General features: G+C 49.0%; 3 protein-coding genes across 8 annotated transcripts in view; 2 read left to right on the plus strand and 1 right to left on the minus strand.

Annotated features, from left to right (window-relative positions):
• Positions 1 to 5,951, plus strand: part of DIP2B (DIP2 acetate--CoA ligase B (putative)) — a 61,844-nt gene extending 55,893 nt beyond the window's left edge. For all 3 annotated transcript variants that reach the window (XM_088068764.1, XM_014261401.2, XM_088068765.1), the window contains 3 exons: positions 203 to 380; positions 1,888 to 2,011; positions 2,475 to 5,951. In XM_088068764.1, the coding sequence (XP_087924890.1) occupies positions 203 to 380; positions 1,888 to 2,011; positions 2,475 to 2,727 (555 nt within the window). In that variant the 3' untranslated portion in view covers positions 2,728 to 5,951. The remainder of the gene's footprint in view (positions 1 to 202; positions 381 to 1,887; positions 2,012 to 2,474) is intronic.
• Positions 5,952 to 7,249: 1,298 nt separating this feature from the next.
• Positions 7,250 to 19,540, plus strand: ATF1 (activating transcription factor 1). Of its 4 annotated transcripts, XM_005532820.3 has the most exons (8): positions 7,882 to 8,355; positions 11,474 to 11,587; positions 12,795 to 12,923; positions 14,165 to 14,265; positions 14,576 to 14,706; positions 15,386 to 15,565; positions 15,647 to 15,806; positions 16,619 to 19,540. In XM_005532820.3, the coding sequence occupies exons 1-8, from the start codon at positions 8,284 to 8,286 to the stop codon at positions 16,761 to 16,763; spliced, it is 1,032 nt and encodes a 343-aa protein (XP_005532877.2). In that variant the 5' UTR covers positions 7,882 to 8,283; the 3' UTR covers positions 16,764 to 19,540. The 4 variants fall into 4 exon arrangements, with proteins under 4 accessions (XP_087924933.1, XP_087924934.1, XP_087924932.1 ...); XM_088068807.1 differs by lacking the exon at positions 7,882 to 8,355 and adding an exon at positions 7,250 to 7,394 and having other exon boundaries at positions 15,386 to 15,806; XM_088068808.1 differs by lacking the exon at positions 7,882 to 8,355 and adding an exon at positions 7,320 to 7,394 and having other exon boundaries at positions 11,474 to 11,543; positions 15,386 to 15,806.
• A 450-nt stretch (positions 19,541 to 19,990) lies between these two features.
• On the minus strand, positions 19,991 to 25,199 carry TMPRSS12 (transmembrane serine protease 12). Its single transcript, XM_088068720.1, has 5 exons — positions 25,109 to 25,199; positions 24,097 to 24,295; positions 22,684 to 22,955; positions 21,506 to 21,648; positions 19,991 to 20,427 (listed from the first exon to the last, which is right to left on the minus strand). Exons 1-5 carry the CDS (start codon positions 25,197 to 25,199, stop codon positions 20,182 to 20,184), a joined length of 951 nt encoding a protein of 316 aa, XP_087924846.1. The 3' UTR covers positions 19,991 to 20,181.
• Positions 25,200 to 25,755: the final 556 nt, after the last annotated feature.

The following is a 25,755-nucleotide window of genomic DNA, read 5'->3' on the forward strand; positions in this document are numbered from 1 at the left end:
AAGTTACAATTACTTACAAGACTACATCTCAAGTTGCGTTTTTAAGATCATGCAGGCTATTTGAAAGCTCGAGCTGAATTTTTTTCCTCTAAAAAACCACAGATAAAAGCCAATTATCACAGTTCCTTTACCCACTCCACTGGGGAGATGCTCCAGGTGGGCAATGTGAGGATCTGACCCTTTTCCCCCATTCCCTGCACAGATTTGGGTGAACAGCCCCCACACAGCCAGTGGTTACTACACCATCTACGACAACGAGACCCTTCAGGCCGACCACTTCAACACCCGCCTGAGCTTCGGGGACGCGGCGCAGACGCTCTGGGCTCGCACGGGGTACCTGGGCTTCGTGCGGCGCACCGAGCTGACGGCGGCCAGCGGAGGTGGGGCTGGGCACAGCCTGCAGGGACACCTGGGCAGGATTCCCTTGGGAATCTCAGGGTTTGAGCAGAGGTTGTACCTGGGCACAGCCTGCAGGGACACCTGGGCACGATTCCCTTGGGAATCTCAGGGTTTGAGCAGAGGTTGTACCTGGGCACAGCCTGCAGGGACACCTGGGCACGATTCCCTTGGGAATCTCAGGGTTTGAGCAGAGGTTGTACCTGGGCACAGCCTGCAGGGACACCTGGGCACGATTCCCTTGGGAATCTCAGGGTTTGAGCAGAGGTTGTACCTGGGCACAGCCTGCAGGGACACCTGGGCACGATTCCCTTGGGAATCTCAGGGTTTGAGCAAGGGTTGTACCTGGGAATTCCGTTCCCTTGGGAATTTCAGGGTTTGAGCAGAGGTTGTACCTGGGCACAGCCTGCAGGGACACCTGGGCACGATTCCCTTGGGAATCTCAGGGTTTGAGCAGAGGTTGTACCTGGGCACAGCCTGCAGGGACACCTGGGCACGATTCCCTTGAGAATCTCAGGGTTTGAGCAGAGGTTGTACCTGGGCACAGCCTGCAGGGACACCTGGGCACGATTCCCTTGAGAATCTCAGGGTTTGAGCAGAGGTTGTACCTGGGCACAGCCTGCAGGGACACCTGGGCACGATTCCCTTGGGAATCTCAGGGTTTGAGCAAGGGTTGTACCTGGGAATTCCGTTCCCTTGGGAATTTCAGGGTTTGAGCAGAGGTTGTACCTGGGCACAGCCTGCAGGGACACCTGGGCAGGATTCGCTTGGGAATCTCAGGGTTTGAGCAGAGATCGTACCTGGGCATTCCCTTGGGAATCTTGTGTGGTTTAACCAGAGATTGTACCTGGGCATTCCCTTGGGAATCTCAGGGTTTAACCAGAGATTGTACCTGGGCACAGCCTGCAGGGACACGGGGACACCTGGGCATTCCCTTGGGATTCTCAGGGTTTCACCAAGAGCTGCACCTGGCTTGATGCAGGCTGGGATGAGCAGAGGGAGCAGCCCTGGGGAGAAGAGGTTTAGGACATGGCCCAGGAACTCCCCCAAGCTTGGGCTGAGTCCCCTCAGCCCTGCTCAGGTGAGACCCCACCTGCAGAGCTGCCTCCAGGCTGGAGAAGAGGAGCTTTGGGTGATTTAATTGTGGCCTTCCAGTGCCTGGAGGAGCTGCAGGAAAGATGGAGAGAGACCTGGAGTGCCAGGACAAGGGACAGTGTCTTTAAACTGCCAGAGGGCAGGGTTAGAGGGGATATTTGGAAGGAATTGTTCTCTGTGAGTGTGGTGAGGCCCTGGCAGAGGTGCCCAGAGCAGCTGTGGCTGCCCCTGGATCCCTGGCAGTGCCCAGGGCCAGGCTGGAGGGGCTGGGAGCAGCCTGGGACAGTGGGAGTTGAATTGGCTCTTCCAATTCAAACCATTCTGGGATTCTTCAGCTTATACAAGAGACAATTTATCCAAATTCCATTTGTTACACCTCCTCTCCTCTGTCCCCAGAGCGCCACGATGCTCTGTACGTTGTGGGAGCACTGGATGAGACTTTGGAGCTGCGGGGGCTGCGGTACCACCCCATCGACATCGAGACCTCGGTGTCCCGAACCCACAGGAGCATTGCTGAATGGTAAAACAGTCCTGGGGAGTGGAACCATCCTAGCCCAGCTGAAATGTAGCAGTTTAGGCAAAGATGCAGAGGGTTTTTAGGTGAAAAAAAAGAAATAAAATAGGGAAATTCAGGTTTTTTTGTGTTGCCATCAGCAAGTCGTACACCTGATTTCCCATCTGCAGGTGAGAACAGACTCGGTGTTTCCTCACAAGCTTTAGTTCAACACAGAAATGATGATTTCCTACTCTGGGGTGTAAAGAGCCGTTTCTGGGTCGGTGTCAGCACCGTTGGGTTCCTGCCTCACACAGGTAGTGCTGAGATAGGTCAGATTTTTGTCACATCAGGACCGAGTCGTGTTGGAGTTAGGTTGGAAACATAGCCCAAAGCAGGTGGGAACCTCCATGTAAGGATAAAGAAGTGGAAACTTGGGATCCTTGTGGCCATAACTGGGTTTTGTGTTGTTTTTCCTTTGTCATTTCAGCGCTGTGTTCACCTGGACCAACCTGCTGGTGGTGGTGGTGGAGCTGTGTGGCTGTGAGCAGGAGGCTCTGGATTTGGTTCCTCTGGTTACCAACGTGGTCCTGGAGGAACATTACTTGATTGTGGGGGTGGTGGTGGTGGTGGATCCTGGAGTTATCCCCATCAATTCCCGAGGGGAGAAACAACGGATGCACCTCCGGGACAGTTTCCTGGCGGATCAGCTGGACCCCATTTACGTGGCCTACAACATGTGATGGGAGCACAGAGCGATGAGGGTGGTTCTGGAAGTGAAGCTGGTGAAAATTACTAATACTTGATCTAAAGTTTGAGGTTGCTGCCACATTTCTCTCCCTCCCATGCCGGGGGTTTCGGTGCTGGTGGGGAGAAGGAAATGTGGGAAGCAGCAGCAAACGTTTTGTAACCGTTTACTGAACCATGAGCTTTAGAGAACTGCAAAGTGGGAAAGTGTGTGAGCTACGAAATCCCCAAGGCCTTTACAGTAGTGTGACTTTTTCACCCGTTGTACATATTTGTATTTTTATCTAATCCCGGGTTAGGATTCTATAAGGGGAGGGTTTATTTAGTTAAGATAATAAACTATTAAGAAAAGGGTCATCAGAGTTCTGCAGTTCCCTACTCCATGATCTCCTTTGCATCTGGAGCTGTTCATCCCACGGGATCACACGATTTAGTGACAATTGTGCCATGACCAAATCAATAACTTACAGAATCAGAGTTACTTATTCATATAGAGATTTCTGGAATTTAAAAAGAATTTTGCCTATATTTTAAATATGTAAATATTATTATACATAATTCACTTAGCTAGAAAATTAACTTGGCTAGTGAGGACAGCTGAAGGTTGATGTTTTTAAGGACAGGTGACTTTTGTGGTCCTCAGCATCCTGGCATTGGCTTAGACACAATGTGAGATGCTCCCACCTTCCCCAGGTTTCTGATTTCATTTGTATCTTTATTCTGGCCAGAAGTGTGTAGAACCCTTTGGTTTTAAGGTACATCTTTCTCCAGGAGGCTGAATTCAGCATGGAATTGGGTAGAAATGGCCATGCAAGTCCCAAAAGGAACCGAGGGACAGCCTCTGCCCCATCCTGTGGCAGCAGGTGTGGAAAGGAAAAACATTCCTCAGGTGAATTCCCTGCTCGTGCCATTCCATTGGGATTCCCTCAGCTCCCTGCAGACAGAGCAAGAGCCACTGTGAACAGGCTTTAGTGGAGACTGGGAGCAAACAAAACTGCTCTCCTCAAAGCATTCCCTGAAAGAACGGGAGAATTCCAGCTTTAAGTCGGACACAATCTTATTTTCCAGGGGGTTCCGGTAATTCTGGCAAACACATTGTTAAATAATATTGTGAAAATTGTTATCCCAGCCTTCCACATCCTGTGCCAGCTCCAGCCTTAGGGAATGGGAAGAAAGAGAAGCCTTAAAGCAGCAGGTACAAGCTCTTCCTGCTGGGAAGCAGTTCCACACGGGCTGGGGGAGAGCTGGTGGTTGAGCTTTGACTCAAAATTATCTCTTTTTTAAATTTTATTTTATTAATTCTTCATCTTTTAACAACAATTACATTTCTCTGGGTGCTAATACATGATTTTGGAAGCCTTGGGAGCTGCTACCAGATCCTGCAACAGGGTTTTTTGAGTCAGATGTGGTATACAGTGTAAATAAACTTTTCAAATGTTCCAGATTACCTCACACGAAGTTTTTAGGCAGTTTTTAAAAGGTTTATGGTGTGGACTTGGAAGATCCTATGGCAGTTACTGGAACAGAGTCCAGAGGATCCACGAGCAAACCCCAGCTGTGTCCTTGAAAAGCTCCTGCTGCATCCTGGTGGTTCCTCACTGAAAAACAGGAGCTTTAAAACTCAGATAAGAAGTTTCAAATGTTATTTTTGAAAAAAAATATTTGGTGTGGGAATAGGAACTGGCAGTTTTGTGGCAGGTCTGGACTTAAGTTTCTTTGCAAACACTTTGGGTTTCAGGGGCACATTTTGGAACCTTGTCTGTGTTTTCCACAGTATCAACCAACACAGCAGAATATGCACAAAATCTTCAATATATTTAGTTTTTAACAAATTGAACACAAATTTGGGACAGTGGCAGGTCAAACTGTGTCTAAAACAGTTGGTCCTGCAGCTTATTTTGGGTGTAGAGTGCAAAAAGGTTGTTCTCCCCTTTCAGCCAGAAAATTCCTGTTATTCCATGTTCTTTGTCACCATTTTTGTGTTTCCTGCACAGCCCAGACCCAGCTTCACTCCAGTGTGACCTTTCCAGGGAAAACTGGTGGTCTTGAACCTTTTTTCTTTACTCAAAGCTTTAGATAAATTGTTTCAACAAACACTTTTTGTCCACTGAAGTAGATTTTAAGTCCAATTCCAGCATTGTCTTTTATTTGTGATTTTTCACAAATAAAACAACACGTGTATGAATTCCATCAAATGGAGATGGAATTCCTGAAATGGCATTTTTGAATATGACTGGATTGATTTTTTATTTTTTCTTTATTTTTTGGTTTGGATAGGTACTGATAGCTTCCTACGGTTTGAGGTTTTATCTTTCAAGTTTTCCTGTGCGCTCCAAATCTTCCAGCACATTCCATTTCTGTGTGCTGGAGAGCTGCAGGACACAGCCCTGCCCGTGGGATAAGAGAAGGTTCCAGGGACAAGGAGAAGCTGCTGATTTTGGCTTCCCTGAATTCCCTGGCATTCCCTGAGTGCTTTGTCCATGTTTTGCCACAGTGCTGGAGAGGAGGAAGGATGGAGCTGGGGCTCTGGAATCCCCGAATTCCACCCCCAGGACTGTGAGCCTTCCACAGATCATTCCACTCTTTCCTCTGTAGCTGGGGATGATCTTTCCATATTTTTTGGTAACAAAGCAAGATCCTTCACTCCGGGCTTTGGCAGGTGGGCAGGGCTGGGTGCTTTTCCCAAAGCCTCTCCCCACGGTGTGACTCTGCAGCTGCTGGGGTTGCACAGGGCACATTATTCCCTCCTCTTGCCCCTCAGGTTCCAACTTAACTGCAGTGAAACTGAAAAACTGGGAATTCTTCCCCACTGGACTAAAATACTGTGTGTGTGTCTCGCTGTTTTCTGAATCTTCTCCGAGCAAACGCTGTGGGAACAAGAGAGTTTTGTCCCCTTTTGTTAGAATTTGCACTTCATTTCTGGTTTAAATCAATTCAGCTGTGTCCTACTAACTGTCCTAAAATAAGGTTATAAAAACCAGATCAGTTTTAGCCCTAGATGCATTTATTTTGTTTTGGTTTTTTTTTATTTGCTTTTATTTCTGTCAACCTCTTTCCCATTGTCCAATTCAGACTCCGGCATTCTGTAATTATGTATAAAGGTTTTATTTATTTAAAATTAGATTAGTTACATTTTTAAATTTAACACCTGGCTGGACGGTGTCCCATTAACGCATTGATTGTGTTTCCTTTGTCTTGTGTTAATAAATATTGATGCCTGGTTGCTTGTTTAGTCCTTCCAGCGCTGTTTCCATGAAGGAATTTGATTTTTAAGGAAGAAAACGTGGGTTAAAATGGATCCTGGGCAGAGGGAGAACTTGAATTATATTTTCAACTATAGATATATTTTGAGAATTTATATTTTGTCAGTTGTATAGAGCAGTGTCGGAGCTCTGAGGGTGTGAAGGAGCTGGGCTGGGCAGTGTCCTGGATTCGTAGTTTTAGGAATCTCGGTTTTTAGGGATCAGGGCAGGGAGTGGAGTGAAGGAAGAGGCTGGAGCAGCAGGAGAAGGAGCTGGAGAATTCCTGAGGGAGCTGGGAAAGGGGCTCGGCCTGGAGAAAAGGGGGATCAGGGGGATCTTGTGCCTCTGCACAAGTCCCTGCCAGGAGGGGACAGCCAGGGATTGGGATTTCTCCCAGGGAACAGGGACAGGAGGAGAGGGAACGGCCTCAGACTGGGCCAGGGGAGCTCAGGGGGGACAGCAGCAGGAATTTCCCCATGGAAAGGGGGACAGCAGCAGGAATTTCCCCATGGAAAGGGGGACAGCAGCAGGAATTTCCCCATGGAAAGGGGGACAGCAGCAGGAATTTCCCCATGGAAAGGGAGCTCAGGCCTTGGAAGTGCCCAGGGAGGTTTGCAGTGCCCACCCCTGGAGGTGTCCAGGGATTCCTGGTCGTGGCACTCCGTGGACAAAGTTGAACTCGAGGGATTTTTCAACCGCAGGAAATCCGGGAAATCCTGTGAAAATCGAGGCGAGGTTCCCAATTCCTAGAGGTGCCTGTCTGCAGTTCGTGCTTTACAGGGAATACTGAATTTCCTGTGACCCCCAGTGACTGCAGAGGAACTATCCCATGAAGGGGGGCACCGACTGGATCCCAAAGCCTTCCTGTGAACTTAAAATCCGCTGTGGAATAATCCCCAGAGGGGCCAAACCTGCTGCTTCCTTAAAACCCCTCAGTCGCACCCGCCCAGCCGTGAGGAGTCGCGGCCGCAGTCCTGACCCGTCCCAGCCACGGTACAACCCGGCCGCGCTGCCCTTTGCCCACGGTTGTGCGCGCTGTTCCCCCCGCGGGGACCGGGAATATCGGGAATATCGGGAATATCGTGATTTTCCCGGCGGCGATCGCGATCCCGACCCCAGAGCGCGGGTTGGCGCCGCACTCCTCCCAGCGGTGGCGGCGCTGTTCCCGCTCCGTGCCGGGGAGCGGCGCTCCGCCGCCTCCTCTCTGTGGTGCGGCCGGGCGGGGCCGGCTCCAGGCGGCCGCTCTAGCCCGGCGCCCGCGCGCTCCGCGCCGCTGGGGCTCTATGGCGGGGGCCCCTGGGCGCGCACTCTATGGTCGCGGCCCGCCCCCCCCGCCGGCGCCGCTTCCCTGAGGTGGGACCGGGGCCGGGAGCCGGCGGCGGCTCCGGCGCTCCCCACGCGCGGCCCCGCGGGGCTCTGAGGTAAGCGCGGGCTGGGGGGGGCCGCCCCGTCCCCTCGGCCCGCCCCTCGCCTCTTTCCTTCCCCCCCTCCGCCCCCGCGGGCCGTGAGGCGACGGGCGCAGGCCGCGGCCTCGGCGCGGCGGCCGCTGCGGGAACCGCGGGGGGTTCCCACCGCAGCCGGGCCTGAGGCGCTGCCCTGCGGCCTGGGGCTGCTGCCGGGCCCGGGCCCACTCCCCCCGTGTCCCGCTCGCCCCGGGGAAGGGGGGAGAAAAGGAGGCCTGGGGATGACGGGGCCCTTCCCCGTCCCGGTTCCGCCTTCCCCCAGGAATGGGGGAAAAGGCTTCTGGGGGGGGGGACGAGGAGCTCCCCGGGTCCCGCATCCCCTCGGGTCCCGCTCCCCTCGGGAATGGGGGGAAGGTGGTCTGGGGGTGACGAGGGGCCCCGCGGCTTCAGCCGCTCCCGGCCAGCGGTGGCTGCGTCCCCGAGCCCTGCCCGGTGACAAAACTGGGCTTTATCGCGAACCACACCGCCGTTAATGGGCGTCGTTACCTGTCCTCTGCGAATTTAGCCCCAGAGCCGTGTCCGAGCCTCGGCTGCCAGCGCTCACTGAGGATCGGCTGGATCCAGGGCGGCGGGATATAAATGATCTCTGGGCTGTTTTTCTCTCACAACCATCAGATCCCTGATGCGGATAGAATATTGACATTATTAGGCTGCAGCGTTTTATTTCTGAAGCTCCTGTCAGGGGATGTTCCTGTACAGGCTGGTGCTGGAGTGGGAGAAATCCTATGAGGAAAGTGCTCCTGGAGTTTTAAGGAATAACTTTGTGTGTTTGTGGAATGGAATCTGGAGCAGTGACTGGGCGCGTTGACTCGACACTCCTCACTTGCTCTCTGGCACATCTGGTGGGATGTTCTGCCCTTTGCTCTGGCTTTTACTGATTTCTAGGGGGGAAGAAAACGGAGTTCTGTCAGTTTTCTGGGTGAGCAAATTTTCTTCAAGTGTCTTAATAGCAAAATTAGGTAAATAATACTTTCACTGCTGAAAGCAGCTAATTTTGAGGACCCCAAATTCCCCTAGATTACTTAAGTATCATTTAGGAAAATGTTTTGAAATCCCTTTGTATAATTTGTAAATGTCAGAATTTGACTCCTGTCACTATTTGAGAATAAAATTCTGTGTCAAATTTTCCTTGATTTCTGACATTATAAAAAAGTACAGTCAGCTGGCTCTTACAATATTTCAGATAAAACATCGTTCAGACCCTTCCTCTACTCAACTTGCCAGGGCAAAACAGAACTTGGTTTCTTCCTCTGCTGCTCTCTGTAGCATTTTAGGGAATTTACAGAATTAGGGAATCAGAGGAAGTTGTGGGAACGGGTTTTCTTTTTTAATTAATGTTCCTTGGGCACGTCAGGTGTTTCTGGTGGGTTTGTGTGGTGTTTGGAGGGAGTCTGTGAACTTTGAGAAATGGAACGTGCCCTGATGAATGTGACATTCCTGTTTATGTTTCAAAGGAAGGTGATTTTGAGGCTCAGGTTTGAAGTAGGATGAGTTTCCTTGGCTGGGGGAAGGTGATGCCCAGAATTTTAGGAGTCCTTAAAGCAAATTTCGTGAGCTGCTGTTGCAAAATCCTTTCACTTAAATTACTTTTGAGGTGGAGCTGCACGGAGACTTCGGGTTTACTGTGAAAATCATCACCCTTACCTGTCTGGATATAAAAAAGTGGTGTTTGTACAGATTGGGACAATAATCATTCTCTGGACAATAAATTTCCAGGGGGAAATTCCTGGTTTTCCAGCTAAATAAAGTTAAAGGCATGGGAATCTTGTGTTACACTCATATCCCCAGAGGCTGTGAGGATGAATTTCTGTCTTGTTACAATCCTTGCTAAATCTTTTTATTGATTGATGTTGGATGAATAATTAAATATTCCAGAGCAAGCAGAGATGAATTAAACTCAAAACCCATATTTCTAATGGGAAATACTTTATCTTTTATTCCTGTAAGCAGAACTCCACACCAGTGAGAGAAAGGTCAGCAAAACCCTCTGTGTTTTCTCCCTGGGGTGTTTATTTGGGGTGGTTTTATTGGTTTCACTGTTTCTTGCAGGCTGTTTTGAGTCTTTCATGGGACAGTAAGGTAGAGAAACTATTAGCAGAGAGTGGGGAGGGCAGGCTGTGGTTTAGCACTGCAGAAATGAGTGGAGGTTTCTGTAGCACTGGAAATTAATTGTCATTTTTGCTGCTGCCTGGATTTCGGTTTGAGGGGTCCTGGTTACCCGGGACACTTTGCAGGGTGCAAAAATGCAGATTTTCCTTTATAAAAGCTAAGATTGTGTTTGAGGACAGGCAGAGTTGTGTCCACTGCAGGTTTGACATTAATTCTGCTCGTTATCTTGAAGTGGTTGATGTTTGCAGCCACGAGGATGTTGGGAAGCTGCATCACTGGCTGGGGAAGATTTGGTCTGTGCTGTAAAAGACACACAGAACCATGGATTTGTTTTGGCTGGAAAAGACCTTAAAGAACATCTCATTCCACCCCCTGCCATGGACAGGGTCAGCATCCCAGGTTGCCCCAAGCCCCATCCAGCCTGGCCTTGAACACTGCCAGGGATCCAGCCACAGCTTCTCTGGGCACCTGTGCCAGGGCCTGCCCACCCTCCCAGGGAGGAATTCCTTCCCATTATCCCATCCAGCCCTGCCATCTGTCAGTGGGAAACCATTGCCCCTTTTCTTGTCACTCCAGGCCCTTGTAAATAGTCTCTCTCCATCTTCCCTGCAGCTCTTTCAGGTACTGGAAAGGCACAGTTAGGTTACCCTGAAGCTTCTCTTTTCCAGGCTGAACAATCCCAATTCTCCCAGCCTTTCCTCACTGCTCCATCAACCACAGTTTCTCCTATCACCCAGGCACCAGTTTTGTCCCTACAAAGCCCTGCTTTTGTGACTTTTTTGGGGACCCCTCAGAGCAGCGAGGGCTCTGCTCTTGCTTGACTCTTCCCCCTAGGAGCATTCATTGGGCTGCGTGCTGTGGTTGGGCTCAGCAGGGAAAAATCAATGACTCACATTTCCACAGAAAGAAATGTAATTTCCAGTCTCATAGCAACTGTCGTTTCAACACTTTCAAACCTTCTGTGACAAAATGTTTAACACTCACCCATCAGCTTTTAATGCTCCAGGCTGGTCCGCCCACTCCCCCCAGCTGAAACCTGCATTTGTGCATCCCTGAATCCCCCAGAATCCGAGGGGGGATGCTGGCAAGACGTTGAACAGTTAAATATAAAATCTTAGACATGAGAGAAGTGTTGCTGACTGCATTACATCAAGACAGAGTGACTCTTAAAATTCAAAACTGTGTTCTCTTCACTTTGATTTGAGTCCCTGGTTTGTTTTTATACACCTTCAGATAGTTTAAAATAGGTTTGGCTGGTGGCTTGGCTAAAATATTTTTGGAAATTATCTTACTTAGAGAAAGATATTCTTTAGTATAAAGAATTTTGGTTTTCTTCCTGGATCTTCCTTTAAACTGAAAGAGGGTAGGGTTAGATGGGCTATTAGGAATTGGATGTTAATGGGATTGTAATAGGATGGTGAGACCCTGGCACAGATTGCCCAGAGAAGCTGGAGCTGCTCCTGGATCCCTGGCAGTGCCCAGGGCCAGGTTGGATGAGGCTTGGAGCAGCCTGGGATGGTGAAAACCATGGCAGGGGGTGGGACTGCATGAACTTTAAGGTCCCTCCCAACCCAAACCAATCCATCATTCCATGATTCTGTGTCCTTTACAGCACAGACCAAACCTGTTCTATTCCCAGGCCTCAGGAGGTGACTCCAGGTGTGGATCAGCTTCACCTGCCCAAACCCACAGGGGTGAGCAGGGCAAGGTCCCACGGTGTCCCTCCCCTCCTGCCCCCTTTGATGAGGCACAGAAAGACTCGATGAAGTGACAAAAATCCTGGTTGTGCCTCAATAAGGGTGACACTGGAGGGCAGAGAGCTCATTCAGCACATCCAAGTGAGACCAGAACCATCAGGCAGGGTGGAAGTGGGCACGTGTCTGCTGTCCAAATTCGTTACTAACTGGATTTAACTGGTTTTCTCGTAGCTGATGATGGAAGAGGTGCACAAGGGCGGCAGCAGCAGCTCTGTTACGTCCCAGCCCTCAGCTGTACAAGGTACAACCCTCCAGGCAGCTCAGCTCTCTCATATTGCTCAACAGGTAAAGCCTGGGCTGGATCTCAGCAAACATTGCAGGGAGTTCAGAGACGGTATTTATTGTGCTACAAACCATAAATCCCTTCTTAGGAGTACTCAGAGAAGAAAAAAAAAACAGAAAGAGGCTTAGAAAAATGTGTTTTGTTTGATGGTGGATGACATAAAGCTAATTTTGAAGTGTTAAAAAGCTAATTTTTGTGTTTGTACAGTGCAGAAGTGCAGCCCAGATTTGGGGTTAGTTGACCAGAGGAGCTGCTCAGGAATAAAATGAGGGCCTGGTTTCATTTTTTTCCTTAGAAAAAGCATTTCCAGCTCTTTTTGTAGTAGCAGCAATCCTGGGTACTAAGCACCATGGAAACACTTGGATTTTAGCCCAACATGAACATATTTAATCTAATAAACCATATGAACCTGAAAATTTGAGATTCTTCTCTAACATCCCTGTCAAAGCTTTAACCTGAATCCCCTAGAACTGGTGAAAGAGTGAATCCTTCCAGGAGGATTTTTCTGGGAAAAAAAGCAATATTTTTGCAGCTCATCCACTGTTTATCTTGTGGAGGCAATTGGAGTTTTGGTGCAAAATTTAGATAGAGGAAAGGAGAGAATATCAGCAGGTGTCCTGGGGTTTGTTTCCAGGCTGGTTTCCTGATCTGTTTTTATATAAAGATCTGATCATCCCTTGATATTGTGAGTTATGATTGTCAAGTAGCATTAAATGGAAATTCAGCTGTTTGTATTTTAATGATCCCTTCATCTTCTCACGTATTTCAGATTAATAAAAGTAGTGAAAAAAAAATCATGACAAAATTGGTTATTTACTTACAATCTACATGTATAACTTGAATTTTTGTTTTGTGAACATATGGAAACATGAATAATATAAATTGAATTAAAGTGCAAAGACTTATTTGAGTTCAACATCAAAACTCCAAACCCTCTAGGAAGCTGAAGCATTTTCATGTTTTTAATATGTTACATAATATTTGATTATGTGACATTTGCTTTTTCTCCAGCTAAAGGAAATAACTGTTTCAGCCTTTTTTATATGCAAAGAATGTCTAAAAAGTGTGCATCATTAAAGGTGCTTTTGTGATTTAATTAGAATTAAAATAAGCTGCTAATGCAGGTTCTCCAGCAGTTTTCCTACACGTGTTGCACTTGCTGAGTCGTGTGGCAGAAGGGTTTTACTGATGGTTTTTGGTCTGTTGTAGATGTCTCTCAGAGGTTCTGCTCCCCTCACAGTCGTTCAGCTTCCTGGAGAGCAAGTCCAGGTCCAGGGAGTCATTCAGACAGCTCAGTCCTCCTCTGTGATCCACTCCCCTCAGGTGCAAACCGTGCAGGTAACTCCAGAATGGCTTTAAATACCCCAGATGTGCAGTTCTGTAGGTGAGAAGATGTGAAAAGAGGTTTCTCTGAGCCAGCTGCCTTTGTGCCCTGCTGTAAGAGACAGTGAGAGCAGTCCAAGGACATTCCTGTGGGATCCCTCATCTGAGCTTGGAATTCTTCCTCGTGGGGAATCACCTTTGGAGTCAAAATTAAACCTCCCTTAATTAAAAAATCCAACCCACAGCTCTGTAGTTGGTGCCTTGGCAGTCAGGTGGGGTCTGACACCCAAAGGAGTGGGGAATAATTCAGTAGTGGATTAAAATGAGCGTTTAGGAAAGGTGGGATGAGCTGCTGGGTGCTCTCTCATGCTGTAACTCCCTTCCCGTGGTAGCCAAGTCTTTGCTTGTGTCTCTTACTCACTTGCCACGTGATTTTTGTAGGAGTCCCATCCAAGAGGTACCCAGGGAGTTGCAGTGAGTCTGTTCCTGCTCCACTCAGTCCCTGCTGCAGAGCCCCTGGGGACCTGCAGCTCCACTGGGAAACCACGGCCCTGGCAGCCAGGCGAGGGAGGAGCTGCTCTAAAAACCCAGCAGTTTGTCCCTGGTCCTTGTCCCACACTCCTCATAGCACACCAAATTGATATGCCACGAGAAGCAAACCTGGCAGGGATTGTCAGCTGTCTGTGCTGTAACATCAGAGCAGGGAGAGGGGAACGTGTCACTGCTGAAAGCAGCATTGGCTGCTGCTCGTGTCTCTGTTAAGTCACTTTCCTTTTCCTTCCCCCTGGTTGCACAGTCTGCACTGACTGGATTCATTCCTTTTCTGTAATTCATGAACATCGTGGCCTTGCTGGGGGGAAAAAAGGAGTACAACACGAGCAGGTTTATTCCCCTGCCGATCACAGGCTGCTCTGTCTCTGCAGTTCAGTGAGAGGCTTTTCCCAGAGCTCTGTGCATTCCTCTGCACTCTGTTACTGCCACATGGATAAGAACAAATAAACGTTTTGTTCACTAATAAGGAGCATCAGAGACAAAATAACACTTTGAACTGGATGAGCACACAGTGGAATAAAGAAAATTGTAGATAGTACTTTGCATATTTACTCCCTGATATGCTGCTGCCTGAAATATTCTTTTCATTGGGCTTTTACATTCTCACCAACAAACCCCAGTGCTCCTCTTCTACATAAAATATTCCAGGTTATTTCTGTGTTTGTCCCGTGCATCACTGGTGTTCCTGTTGCCTTTCTCACCAGGTATCTTCCTTGTCTGAGAGTGAGGATTCTCAGGACTCCTCAGACAGCATTGGCTCCTCACAGAAGGCTCGAGGCATCTTGGCTCGTCGTCCATCCTACCGGTATGGGTGTGATACACTCGGTGTTTTTATTTGAAACCAAACCAACAGCCTCTTCCCGTGGTTTTTACAATATTCTGCTGCCCTCCAGGTTGTTTCCTTTCCCTTGAAACACGCAGTGAATCTGTTCATGCACTGAACATTCTGAGCCATCGTTGCTGTGAGGAAACTTTGACTCCACTAACTGGAGATTGGCCTCAGCAGGATTTTGTACAGGGCAAAACATTCACCAGCTGTGATTTTACTCAGTTGTACGATTTTACTGAAGTGAGGAGTGTGGTCAAATGTCAGACTTCTTTTTTTTTTTTTGCAGAAAAATTTTGAAAGATCTTTCTTCTGAAGACACACGGGATAGAAAAGGAGATGAGGAAAGTCCTGGGGTCTCCACTGTCACCTCCATGTCCGTTCCCACGCCCATCTACCAGACAAGCACTGGACAGTACAGTATGTCACCCAAAACATCCTCACAGTTTTTCCTCAGCTTGCCTCAAAATGCAGATTTCATTAAATATTTGAGTAAGATGAAGGACAAAAGTTGGTTATTATCTAGCACTCAGTAAAGTTAGTACATAAAAGTAACTGGTATCTACGGACTTCAGATAAACCCAGTGCTTTGTCATTTTAATTTTTGCACATTCAGACATTTAAAGGTGTTGGTATGGAGCACACTGAGGTGTTGTTTGCTGGATTTAACCCAACACGGCAGTGAAGACACCTATATATATATATAAATACATATATGTATCATAGGCCACACTAAAAGGCTCCTGTGGTATCAGAGAGGTACAAAAAATTCAGATTTGTTCCTTTGATGGATGGATGGAAGCACCACTTGGTGTTTGTGGTGCTTCATACCTGCTCCTCTCCATCCTGTGAGGGTGAGGCCCTGGCACAGGTGCCCAGAGCAGCTGGGGCTGCCCCTGGATCCCTGGCAGTGCCCAGGGCCAGGCTGGATGGGGTTTGGAGCAGCCTGGGACGGTGGGAAGTGTCCCTGCCATGGCAGGGGTGGCACTGGGTGGGCTTTAAGGTCCCTCCCAACCCAAGCTGTTGTAGGACACTGTGATTTACCTGTTTTTGTACTGTCCAGCTACAAATCCTCTCATCCCTGTGCCTCCCCTCGCAGTTGCCATCGCAGCCAACGGGCTCCAGCTGGCAGGGCCGGGGGCAGACGGGGTGCAGGGGCTGCAGACGCTGACCATGGCCAACGCCGGCGGCTCCCAGCCCGGGACCACCATCCTGCAGTACGCCCAGACCTCGGATGGGCAGCAGATCCTGGTGCCCAGCAACCAGGTGGTGGTGCAGAGTGAGTACCCAGCAGGGCCATGGTTACACCCCCGTCACCCTGAGTGCCAGCCGCTAATGTCACCCCGTTTGTGTGCCCTAGCTGCCTCTGGGGACATGCAGACGTACCAGATCCGCACCACGCCCACCACCTCCTCCCTGCCCCAGACCGTGGTGATGACGTCCCCCGTCACCCTGACGTCGCAGACGAGCAAGACGGATGATCCGCAGCTGAAACGAGAGATCAGGCTGATGAAGAACAGGTACGTGAGGGCACCTGAGCTGCTCAGGGTGCTGAGTTTAATGTGCTGAGATGGTGCAGTCACTGAGGCTGGAAAAGACTTCCAGGCTCGTGAAGTCCAGCCTGTGACAGATCACCACCGGAGCACTGAGTGACGCCTCCAGGGATGGGGACTCCACCACTGCCCTGGGCAGCCCCTTCCAAAGCCTGACCACCCTTTCCATGAAGAAATTCCTCCTGATGTCCAACCTGAACCTCTCCTGGCACAGCTTGAAGCCTTTTCCTCTGGTCCTGTTCCCTGGGAACAGATCCTTGGCTGCCCCTCATGTCAGGGAGTTGTGGAGAGGGAGAAGGTTCCCCCCTGAGACTCCTTTTCTCCAGGCTGAGCCCCCCCAGCTCCCTCAGGAGTTCTCCAGCCCCTTCCCTAGCTCCATTCCCATCTCTAGATATGCTCCAGCCCATCCATACTGCTCTTGCAGTGAGGGTCCTCAACAATGTCCAGCACAGCGGGGCAGTCCCTGTCCTCGTCCTGTCCCAGGTGCCCTTGGCCTCTTTCCCCACCTGAGCACACCTGAGCTTGTGGGAGATTATGATCCAAACACGGGAAGTTGTGACCCAGACATGCTCCCTTGAGTCTCACAGTGTGGAGAAACCTAAAGTGGGGTTCCCCTGCAGACTGTATCACCACATCCTGCTGAATTTCCTGCTCTCCTGGGGCAGTTTTGGCTTGGTTTTGTTCCTCACTGCAGTTCCAACTCTCGTATTGGTCGGTATTGTGACGTTCACAAAAGAGATCTCACACCTAAAATCAAGAACTCTGCTTCTCTCTTGCAGAGAAGCTGCCCGGGAATGCCGTAGGAAGAAGAAGGAGTATGTGAAATGTTTGGAAAATCGAGTGGCAGTCCTGGAAAATCAGAACAAAACTCTAATTGAAGAGCTAAAAACTTTGAAAGATCTTTACTGTCATAAAAGTGTGTAAGAAGAGAAGGTAAAAACCTTTGGAGACTTTGGTGAAATATCAGAGGAGAATTTTTTTTTTTTTTATACTGAATTTTTTAAACTAGATGAAAGGTCAAAAATGAAACTTTTCTACCTAGATTTCACAGCTCAAAGACTCTATAGATTTTCTTTACAACATCTTGGTGACAAAGTACAAACAGGAAACAAGAAAACCTCACCAAAATTCCTGCTGGCACAACTGGAAACTGATAAAATTCAAGATTGCAGCTACAGGGGAAGGACAGTCACGTGTGGCGAGGCAGGTGATGAGAGTTTCTTTGAAAATTCCTATGAATACCTCTAATAATGGGGGCAAAATTTGGTTACAAAGAAAACATGGATGAAACAGAATCCTTGCCATAGCTGACATTATTAGTAACATTTATAACCAGTGTATGTTTTGATTTCTTACTCTTTTTCAAGCCTTTTTCCTTCAGTTATTTGTCTGTAAATATTTTTATTTTAACCTGTAAGGTGGTGTTTACAGGTGCAGATGATAAAAAAGCTGATACTTTTGCTCGAGGTATAAATTATGTTTCTACTCTTTCTCAGATGACAATTTTAAAAGGTGGGATGATTTTTTTTTTCCATGTTTGCCGTGTTTATCAGATTGGGGAAGGATCTGCAGAAGACAGCAAGTGGCCTGGTCCTGGAAGTGTCTGAGGCACAGAAAATTGTGTTGATTTTCTTAGAGAATTCAACACATCAATGATTTTAAAGCACAGTGTGAGGGACAAGGACTGGTGACAAAAGTTCTGAAGAATTTCTGAGATTATACTTCTGAAAGTTTTTAATTTTGCAAGAGTTTGTTCTTAGTTCTGGGCATGAGAAACATCAATCACTGAAAATTAAATTGTGTGCTGATCATATCTGCAATTAAACACTCAGTGCTTGTCCTGGCCAGGGATTCTCCCAGGCTCTGGAACATGAAACCAAATAGAAGAAAAATGATCTAGTAAAAAATGGAAGATCTATACCAAAGGGTTATGAGGTTCTAATCTCTGGTTTATTGCTGGAAGTAGTGCAAAATTACAATTTCCAGCCTAATTTTGTACGGTAGGAGCTATTTTGCAAAGTAACGGTGTCTTTGTAAGCAAATACTATATTGCAAACAGGGAGATGGTTGGTATATTTTGTAGCTAAATTGTGATCTTTACAAAACCTGAAATTGAGTTTCTATACGTATTTTGACAGTTTATATCTTTCATTTTAGTAACCAAATGAAATATTTTGTGAACCAGATTTTCAAGGATATATTTTTATGGATAGTACAAAGTCAAATGAGATCCTCTTTGGTGTAGGAGATACTTGAATTAATTTTGTATGTCTGTAGGCAACTTGCAGAAAAAAAACAGATCCTAAAGAGTATTGGGGGGGAAAAAAAAGAGAAAGAAAAAAAATAAATGAGGGCTTTTTACTCCCCAGAGTTGACAATATCCGCTCATTACATCTCATCGTGTCAGAGAGTCCAGTTTGTACAATTTTAATTTGTTTCAAGTGCAAATCTAAAGTTTGACATGATCAGGACTCCTTTACCTGGGGAATCTCCACTCCTGGAGACCCCCAGAGCTGTCTGGCTGCGGGCCTGGTGGGCAGGACATGGTACCTGGGCAGGATGTGACCGTGGTGGTCTCGGGCAGGTGCTTCTTGCATGAGTAATAAACCATTTCCATAGCTGGGATTGAATCCTGCTTCCAGTTCTGTCAGCGGGAATTAGACTGTGGACTGTGCTGTTCCAAGGTGTCAGAGCTCCGTGTGTGTCGTGCCAGCTCAGATCCGGATGGAATTCCAAGCTGTGCTCCCTCCCTGGATGTGTAATGCTTATCCCATGGTCAGTCAGTATTTTTTATTTTACTCCTTTGGGAATTAATGGACTTGTAGCAAGCAGAGCTCTTTGCCATGAAGAACCTGCATTCCACAATCTCCTGGTTAGTGGGCTAGAAAAGGATATTTTTATTCCCTGAAGTTCCTAAGTCTCTGGTTGTTGTGGGCACGAGTCCCAATGCGTTTCCTTTAGGCCAGGCTGGAGTGTGACTCCTGGTTGCCATCACGTCACAAAAAGAAAAAATCTTTGTGACACGTCAGAAATAAGGTTGGGAAAGTCCTAAACTGAGGGAGCTGCTCCTGGAGAGGTGTTTGCTGTTTCTTTGGAATTTCAGGAGAATTGGACAGCCTGGAATGTGGCTGGAACACGCACCTCAGAGAACTGGACCTTTCCTCAGCCGTGTGCGCCCTGGCACGTGGCAGAGGGTTTGACCTACAGCTCTGAACTGCTTTGGGAACTCTGTGGTAGCTGATCCTCACTGTGTTCTCTTTTTTTTTCCTTTTCTTTTGTAATATGGAACAATAATAAACAAAAACTATCAAGTGTTAAGACTGTAAAAACCTGGTGGCCAGTTCTTCTTGTATCCAGCAAGGGAAGTACCTGTCCTGCCAGACACACCAGGAGTCAATTTTTATACTCTTAAAATAAAGTGTGTTGGGAAGAACAGCTGATTTTTCATCATGGGAATATTAAACAGTAACACAAGTTCACTCTTTAAGCACTGATCATGAAGTTCTTAGTTTGGATTTACTTTTAAATCTCGATTTTGAAGAGTAAAATCTCATTCCTGAGGGTAAGAGATGCAGCAGCTGATGCTGTTCTGCTGGTTGGTTCCAAACAGTCCGTGCTTTCCATGAATTGTAAATATTTGTTGAAACAATTAATGGTTGCAAATTTTGATCTTGGTAAATAAAGTCGCTAAAATATTATAATTCTGATGGTCCCTATTTATTTTTAATGAAGTTAGAGCTGCAGTGGTGGTGACCAGGTGTGAATACCTGTGTGGGATTGGGTCATATGACAGCCAGAAATAAATAATAGTCAATTTTAGTGGATGAAATGGCACTTGTATACACCTGCCAGTGCTAAAAATCGTAAGTGCAGAACAGCTTTTACCTTCCTGCAGGGTTTTTTTACCTTCTTAGTTTTCAATAAGCTGAGCCACAGTTAAGGTTTGATTAATTAAATGGTTAATTAAAACCTTAGTGTGCTCTGCTGGTTTTTACCCGGCAGAGGGAGCATCTGCCATCCCCAAACCCTGGTGGCATCACTGGGTGTATTTAACCTTCTGATGGCTGGAAAAGCACAGAAATAGGGTGAGAAGAAAGTGTTTCCAGTTGATAATATTTCTATATTCAATTTTCTTTATTAGTGCTGAGGCTGTTACTGTTTCCTCTCCTGTCAGTGTGGATATCAGAGGCAGGAAACAAAACACAATGGCAAACACGACTCCTAAAAAGTAAGTGCACATCCTTTGGCTCTTGGTTTTATTGTGAGGCAGGAGGGAGCTGGGTTTTCCAAGCTTTTCCAGGCAGGACAGACCTCCACGAGGACAACGCGATGGTTTGCCCCTCTACACCGTCTGCAGGAGCACTGTGTGTACCACGGTCAGGAGGATGGTGAGTGCGGTGCTGACGGGGTTCCAGCTCTTGTTAGTCAACAGAAGTTTTGCTTTTATCCATTTTCTGTACTGGGACAGGCGCACGTAGATCCCGGGGTATTTGGGGCGGCCACAGCCCACCCCAAAGCTGGCGATGCCAATGAGGTAGTACTTGTCGGTGTCGGGGTGGTAACACACCAAGGGGCCCCCGCTGTCACCCTGCAAAGGAACACCACAAAAACCAGCAGCATGGAAAGGTTTCCTTCCAACAATAATTCAGGGCAGTGAGCAGTCTGCTTGTGGGGTTTGTTTTAAGCAGCTCGGTTAACCAGTCACAATGTGGACAATTCAAGGTAAATCTGGTGTTGCTGAAAGACAAAGAATCAGCATCCCTGAGGTTGGAAAGGCCCTCCAAGGTCATCAAGTCCAACCTCTGCCTGATCCCCATCTTGTGGGATGGCCAAGTGCCACGTCCAGTTGTTCCTTGGACATCTCCAGGGATGGGGACTCCACCAACTCCCAATTCCTGACCACCCTTTCCATGGAGAAATCCCTCCTGCACTGACCAGAGCCCCAGCCCTGCACTGCTTCAGGATCCCTTAACTCAGGTTCTGTTGTTTTCTCTCTGCACCTTTTCGTGCCTAAACCTAAACACTGACTCCTCTCTTAACTGGGGAATTCATCCAGGCAGTGTAGAAGCTCCAAGGGAACAGTTACGGAGCACAAATCCTGTGTCTTGGCTGTGTCACCTGCTCAGGGAAAACTGCTGAGAGAAGCAGGAAGTGTATCAGACAAATAGGATACATTATGGGGTTTAATTAGAAATGTCTCCCTGTCCCAGCTGGAGTGCTTTGGACCCGAGAACTGGCTATTCTGAGAAAGAGGTGGTGATTGCTCAGAATTTAATCTAAAATCACACCACATCCCTGAGCCACTTGCACTTCCCTGTGCCTTACCTGTGTCCAGCGCTGCTCTCCAGCACAAGAACTGGTGAGAGACACGTGTGCTTCACACACACTGCAGTGTCCAGTGTTCTGTCTCATTCTCATCTATCATTTACTAACACCTTTGTGGCATAAATACGTTCCATTTTTTTATTCCTCTTTGTTCACCTATTCCTGTCATCCTTCCAATATCACCAAATTCCTTGCATATGTTTTCGCTCTGCAATCACTGTCCCGCCCTTTGATGCTTCCTTTGCATCTGACGTGTTTTCCACTTAGCATTTCTGCTGTTTTTAATTAATTATGCTACAAATCACAATGCTTGGGAGGTGGGGCACCACGTCCCTTCTCACCTGGCAGCTGTCGGTGCCTCCGGCCCAGACTCCGGCACAGAGCGCTTTGTTGTTCATGAGCCCCGCGTACCCTTCGGAGCTGTTGCACAGGCTGGAAGGGAGGATTTCCACTTGGGCTTCTTTCAGCACAGATGAGCTTTTACCTTGAATGGAGAAAGAATTTAGAAAGGTGAAATGTGCTGGGGTGTGTAGCAATTTTATAGTGGTTTTTTTCCCCCCGTTTCACTGGCCTGGGTGTGTTCCTGGATGTGTTCAGACATGGATATGACACAGACCCTGCCTGTTCCAGACTGATTGGAAGTGGAGTGGGTTAAAGGTTTGAAGACTTGGGTTTGATGCAGATTTTGCAGTTCTTCCTCAGAAGAAGCATCAATGATAATACACCTGCCTTGCTCAAAATGTCAGAGGTGACTTATCAAACAGGCTCACACAATCCCAGCTGACCCCAAAACTCCCACAGATGACACCAACTGGCACTGAATTTGTGCCCAGTGGGAGTAAGGAGAGAATTAGAGGGGGTGTAGTCATTCATAAATCCCCTGGGAACCCCTCAGCTCACAACATGTGGCATCAGAATTGTTGCTTTTAAATAAAATAGCTGTTTGCAGCAGCCCACGTTGACCTGCACCACAAGTCTGAAATCAGCTGAGTTTATTTTCCTTTTTTTTTCATGTTATACTTTGAAGAAAGGCTGGGAAATGTATTCCTGTGGTTACATCTGTGTGGGTCTAACCTGCTTGTGACAGAAAACCCTTGAGAGCAGATCTTCACTGCAGAGTTAAGTGATGTTGTATGAGGAGAACATAACCTGAGCAAATCCAGTTAGAATCACAGAATGGTTTGGGTTGGGAGGAACCTTAAAGATCCCACGGGCAGGGTCACCTTCCACTACCCCAGGTTATTCCAAGCCCTGTCCAACCTGACCCTGGGCACTTTTAGGGATGAGGCAGCCACGGCTTCACTGGGCAATCTGTACCAGGGCCTCACCACCCTCACAGGCAGGAATTTCTTCCCAATATCTAATCTCAACTTATCCTCTTTCAGTTTGGTGCCATTCCCCTTTGAAAGGTCAGGAAAAGCCTCCGAGATCCAAGCACAAAGTGAGTTTATAAACTGGGGGAGCCGGAGTGGGGGGTACCCCGTGGTGTGAGGGTGAGGATGTGGCCAGAGCCCCTTACCCTTCTCGGCCGTGCGTCCCCAGCCGCTGATGTAGCAGTCAGAGCTGTTCTCCAGGGGCTGCACCAGGGGAGCTGGGGGCAGGCACACGGGCTGGATGTACAGGCTGTAGCGCACCGCCGTCTTCAGCTCAAACACCGCCACGTCGTTCTCAAAGGTTTCCCTCCTGAACTCCGAGTGCACAATGATCCTCCTGATCCTCCTCCTCCTCGTGTACGGGCCGTGCTTCTGAAGGTTGTGCACGCCCAGGACGGCTCGCCAGGAACATGGATCCCTACGAGAGAATTCACGGGGGTTTTACATTGCTTTAACGGTTTGTTCTCATGGGATCATGGAATCCAGCAATGGGTTTGGAGGCACCTTAAAGCTTATCTCATCCCACCCCAGATTTTACAGTTCACTTTCCCCCAGGTCATGGTTGAGTCAACACAGGCGATGTGACTGATGCAGATTGTGCAACTGTGGTAAAGGCTGGAAAAGAGACCGGTGCTGGCAGCTGAAATGCTCCAGAGTTGCTGTAAGTGCAATTAAAAGTCTGTTCTGAGGAGTTATTACCACAAAAAAAAAAATTAAGTGCCAAATTGTTGGTTCTGATCAACAAGAAAAAAGGAAATAGTGTTAAAACTAATGAATTGGAGTGTTTGTAATCTAAATACCACAACATTTTGTGGTTTTAGTGGTTCAGAAAATTCTTTTTAACCAGAAAAATCCTAGCTCTGTGGAAGAAAGCAACAAACTATTGGAAAATGGGGAAAATGGGCTGGGGAAGGGAGCGGAAAACCTGGCATGGGAGAGGATCCTCCTGCTCCAGCTGCTGTTCCACAGGGAGCAGCTTCTTCCCCAGCCATGATCCCAGCACTAGGCTGGAGTGAATAGTCCAGAGCTGGAAAAGCCCAGAGTCGGGGCTTGGATGAAGATCTCATCTGATCTCATTTTGTAATTCTATAAATCAAAACCAAACAGCCCTTTATTAGAAACAACACAGGTAATTCTGGCCCAGGCCAGAAGGGCACAGCCAAGATTTCTGGATGTTGACTTACGATTCTTGACTGATTATTCCTGATGTTGGCTGCCCAGGGAGTCGGTGGAGTCCCCATCCCTTGAGGTGTCCAAGGAACAACTGGAGGTGGCACTCAGTGCTCTGGTCTGGTGACCAGGTGTGGATCAGGCAGAGGTTGGACTTGATGCTTTTGGTGATCTTTTCCATCAGACCTGTACTCCAGCCCCTTCCCCAGCTCTGTTCTGGCTCTGGATATGCTGCAGCCCCTCAATGTCTTCCTCATCATGAGGTTCCAGCACCAGAGGGGCTTTTGACAACCCCTGATCTGCTCAGGTTCCCTTGGCCTCCTTCCCCCCCACCCAGGGAGCTGAGCCGTGGTGCCCAGGTGTACCGGTCAGTACTGGTCAGTACGTACGTCCTGCCGTCCACGCAGTGCCCGGCGGTCAGCACAGCTCTGCGGCTCAGCAGCACACCTCCACACAGGTGTATGAAGCGGACACCGCCCCGCAGCACCTGCAGGCTCACCACCCACGGCCACGCGCCCTCCGGGGCCTCGTGGCCCCCCACGATCCAGGACGCCACGGTCCGGGCCAGCGGCAGCTCCTGCTGACACTCTGCAAAACACCGTTCGCTCCTTAAAGCACCTGGAGGGCAAAACTCCGCTTTTGGGTTTAATGGTTGGACTTTTCTTGCTGTTGGCTCGGGGGTTTTGTTTGGGTGTTTGGGGGTTTTGGTGGGTCTTTTTTTGTTGCTGCTGGTGGTGGTTTTTTTGGGTTATTTTTTGGTTTTTAATTTGGTTTGGTTTTGGGTTTTTAAATCTCCAGCATCACCACAGCACAGGAAGAACATGGACCTGTAACTGTGGCCTTCCAGTGCCTGGAGGAGCTGCAGGAAAGATGGAGAGGGATCATTTAAATGGACCTGGAGTGCCAGGACAAGGGACAGTGTCTTTAAACTGCCAGAGGGCAGGGTTAGAGGGGATATTTGGAAGGAATTGTTCTCTGTGAATGTGGTGAGGCCCTGGCACAGGTGCCCAGAGCAGCTGTGGCTGCCCCTGGATCCCTGGCAGTGCCCAGGGCCAGGCTGGAGGGGCTGGGAGCAGCCTGGGATGGTGAAAGGTGTCCCTGGATGGGCTTTAAGGTCCCTCCCTTCCAGCCAAAACCATTCCAGGGCTCTCTGTACTGCAGGACTCGCTGTCTCACAAGATCCCAGCGTCTGGGAATCCCGATTTTCCCAGCCGATGTGAAACACGGCGTATTTATCCGACTAAGGGGTATTGTGTTATACATTAGCGGTTAAGCGCGCTCTACGAATTCACCAGATTTCTGTATAAACGAGGTTTTTCCTCCCCACCTCAGGCTCTTCCCCGCTCGCAGCCCCTTTCCCCGACCCCTCCGCCCCGGCCCGGCCCCGCCGGGTCCCGGTACCGTCCACGGGCTCCTTGGGGGCCGCCGCCCCGGGCAGGGCTCCCGCGAGCAGCAACAGCAGCAGCGGCAGCGCGGGCCGCGCCCGCTGCATCGCCGGGAGGGCCGAAGATGGCTGCGGGGCCTGAGGGGAGCCCCGGCGGGGAACGGCCGGAGCCGGCACCGGGCCGTTGGGGCGGCGGGGACAGCGCGGGAGCGCGGCCGGAGGAGCCGGTGAGGGGCGGGAGGGGCCGGCCTGCCCTCAGCGAACGCCGGCAGGGAGCCCTCACCCGGGCAGAGGGGCAGGGATCTACCCTCACCCAGGCAGAGGGGCAGGGATCTGCCCTCACCCAGGCAGAGGGGCAGGGATCTGCCCTCACCCAGGCAGAGGGGCAGGGATCTGCCCTCACCCGGGCAGAGGGGCAGGGGGTTTATCCTCACCCGGGCAGAGGGGCAGGGATCTGCCCTCACCCGGGCAGAGGGGCAGGGAGCTCACCCTCACCCGGGCAGAGGGTTCAGGCCCTCACCTCTGCAAAGAGTGAAGGTTTTCAGCCCTGAGCCATGGGTCAGGGGTCTCACCCTCACCTAAGCAGAGGTTCAGGGGTCCCACCCTCACCTGGGCCAAGGGTCAAGTTTGGGGGTTCAGGTCCCACCAGGTGGAACAGAGTGAG

The sequence above is a fragment of the Pseudopodoces humilis genome, chromosome 32 (genome assembly GCF_049639895.1).
Source record: "Pseudopodoces humilis isolate 2021_Gansu_Grassland_sample_001 chromosome 32, ASM4963989v1, whole genome shotgun sequence".
NCBI classification, from domain to species: Eukaryota; Metazoa; Chordata; class Aves; order Passeriformes; family Paridae; genus Pseudopodoces; species Pseudopodoces humilis.

Coding starts and splice junctions, on each gene's coding strand:
- ATF1 (XM_088068806.1), top strand. CDS start 8,284: ATGTTCTGCCCTTTGCTCTGGCTTTTACTGATTTCTAGGGGGGAAGAA. Junction 11,588..12,794: donor TCTCTCATATTGCTCAACAG/GTAAAGCCTGGG, acceptor GGTCTGTTGTAG/ATGTCTCTCAGAGGTTCTGC. Junction 14,266..14,575: donor GCTCGTCGTCCATCCTACCG/GTATGGGTGTGA, acceptor TTTTTTTTGCAG/AAAAATTTTGAAAGATCTTT.
- TMPRSS12 (XM_088068720.1), bottom strand. CDS start 25,199: ATGCAGCGGGCGCGGCCCGCGCTGCCGCTGCTGCTGTTGCTGCTCGCG. Junction 24,296..25,108: donor CCCCAAGGAGCCCGTGGACG/GTACCGGGACCC, acceptor GGTGTTTTGCAG/AGTGTCAGCAGGAGCTGCCG. Junction 21,649..22,683: donor GGGACGCACGGCCGAGAAGG/GTAAGGGGCTCT, acceptor TCTCCATTCAAG/GTAAAAGCTCATCTGTGCTG.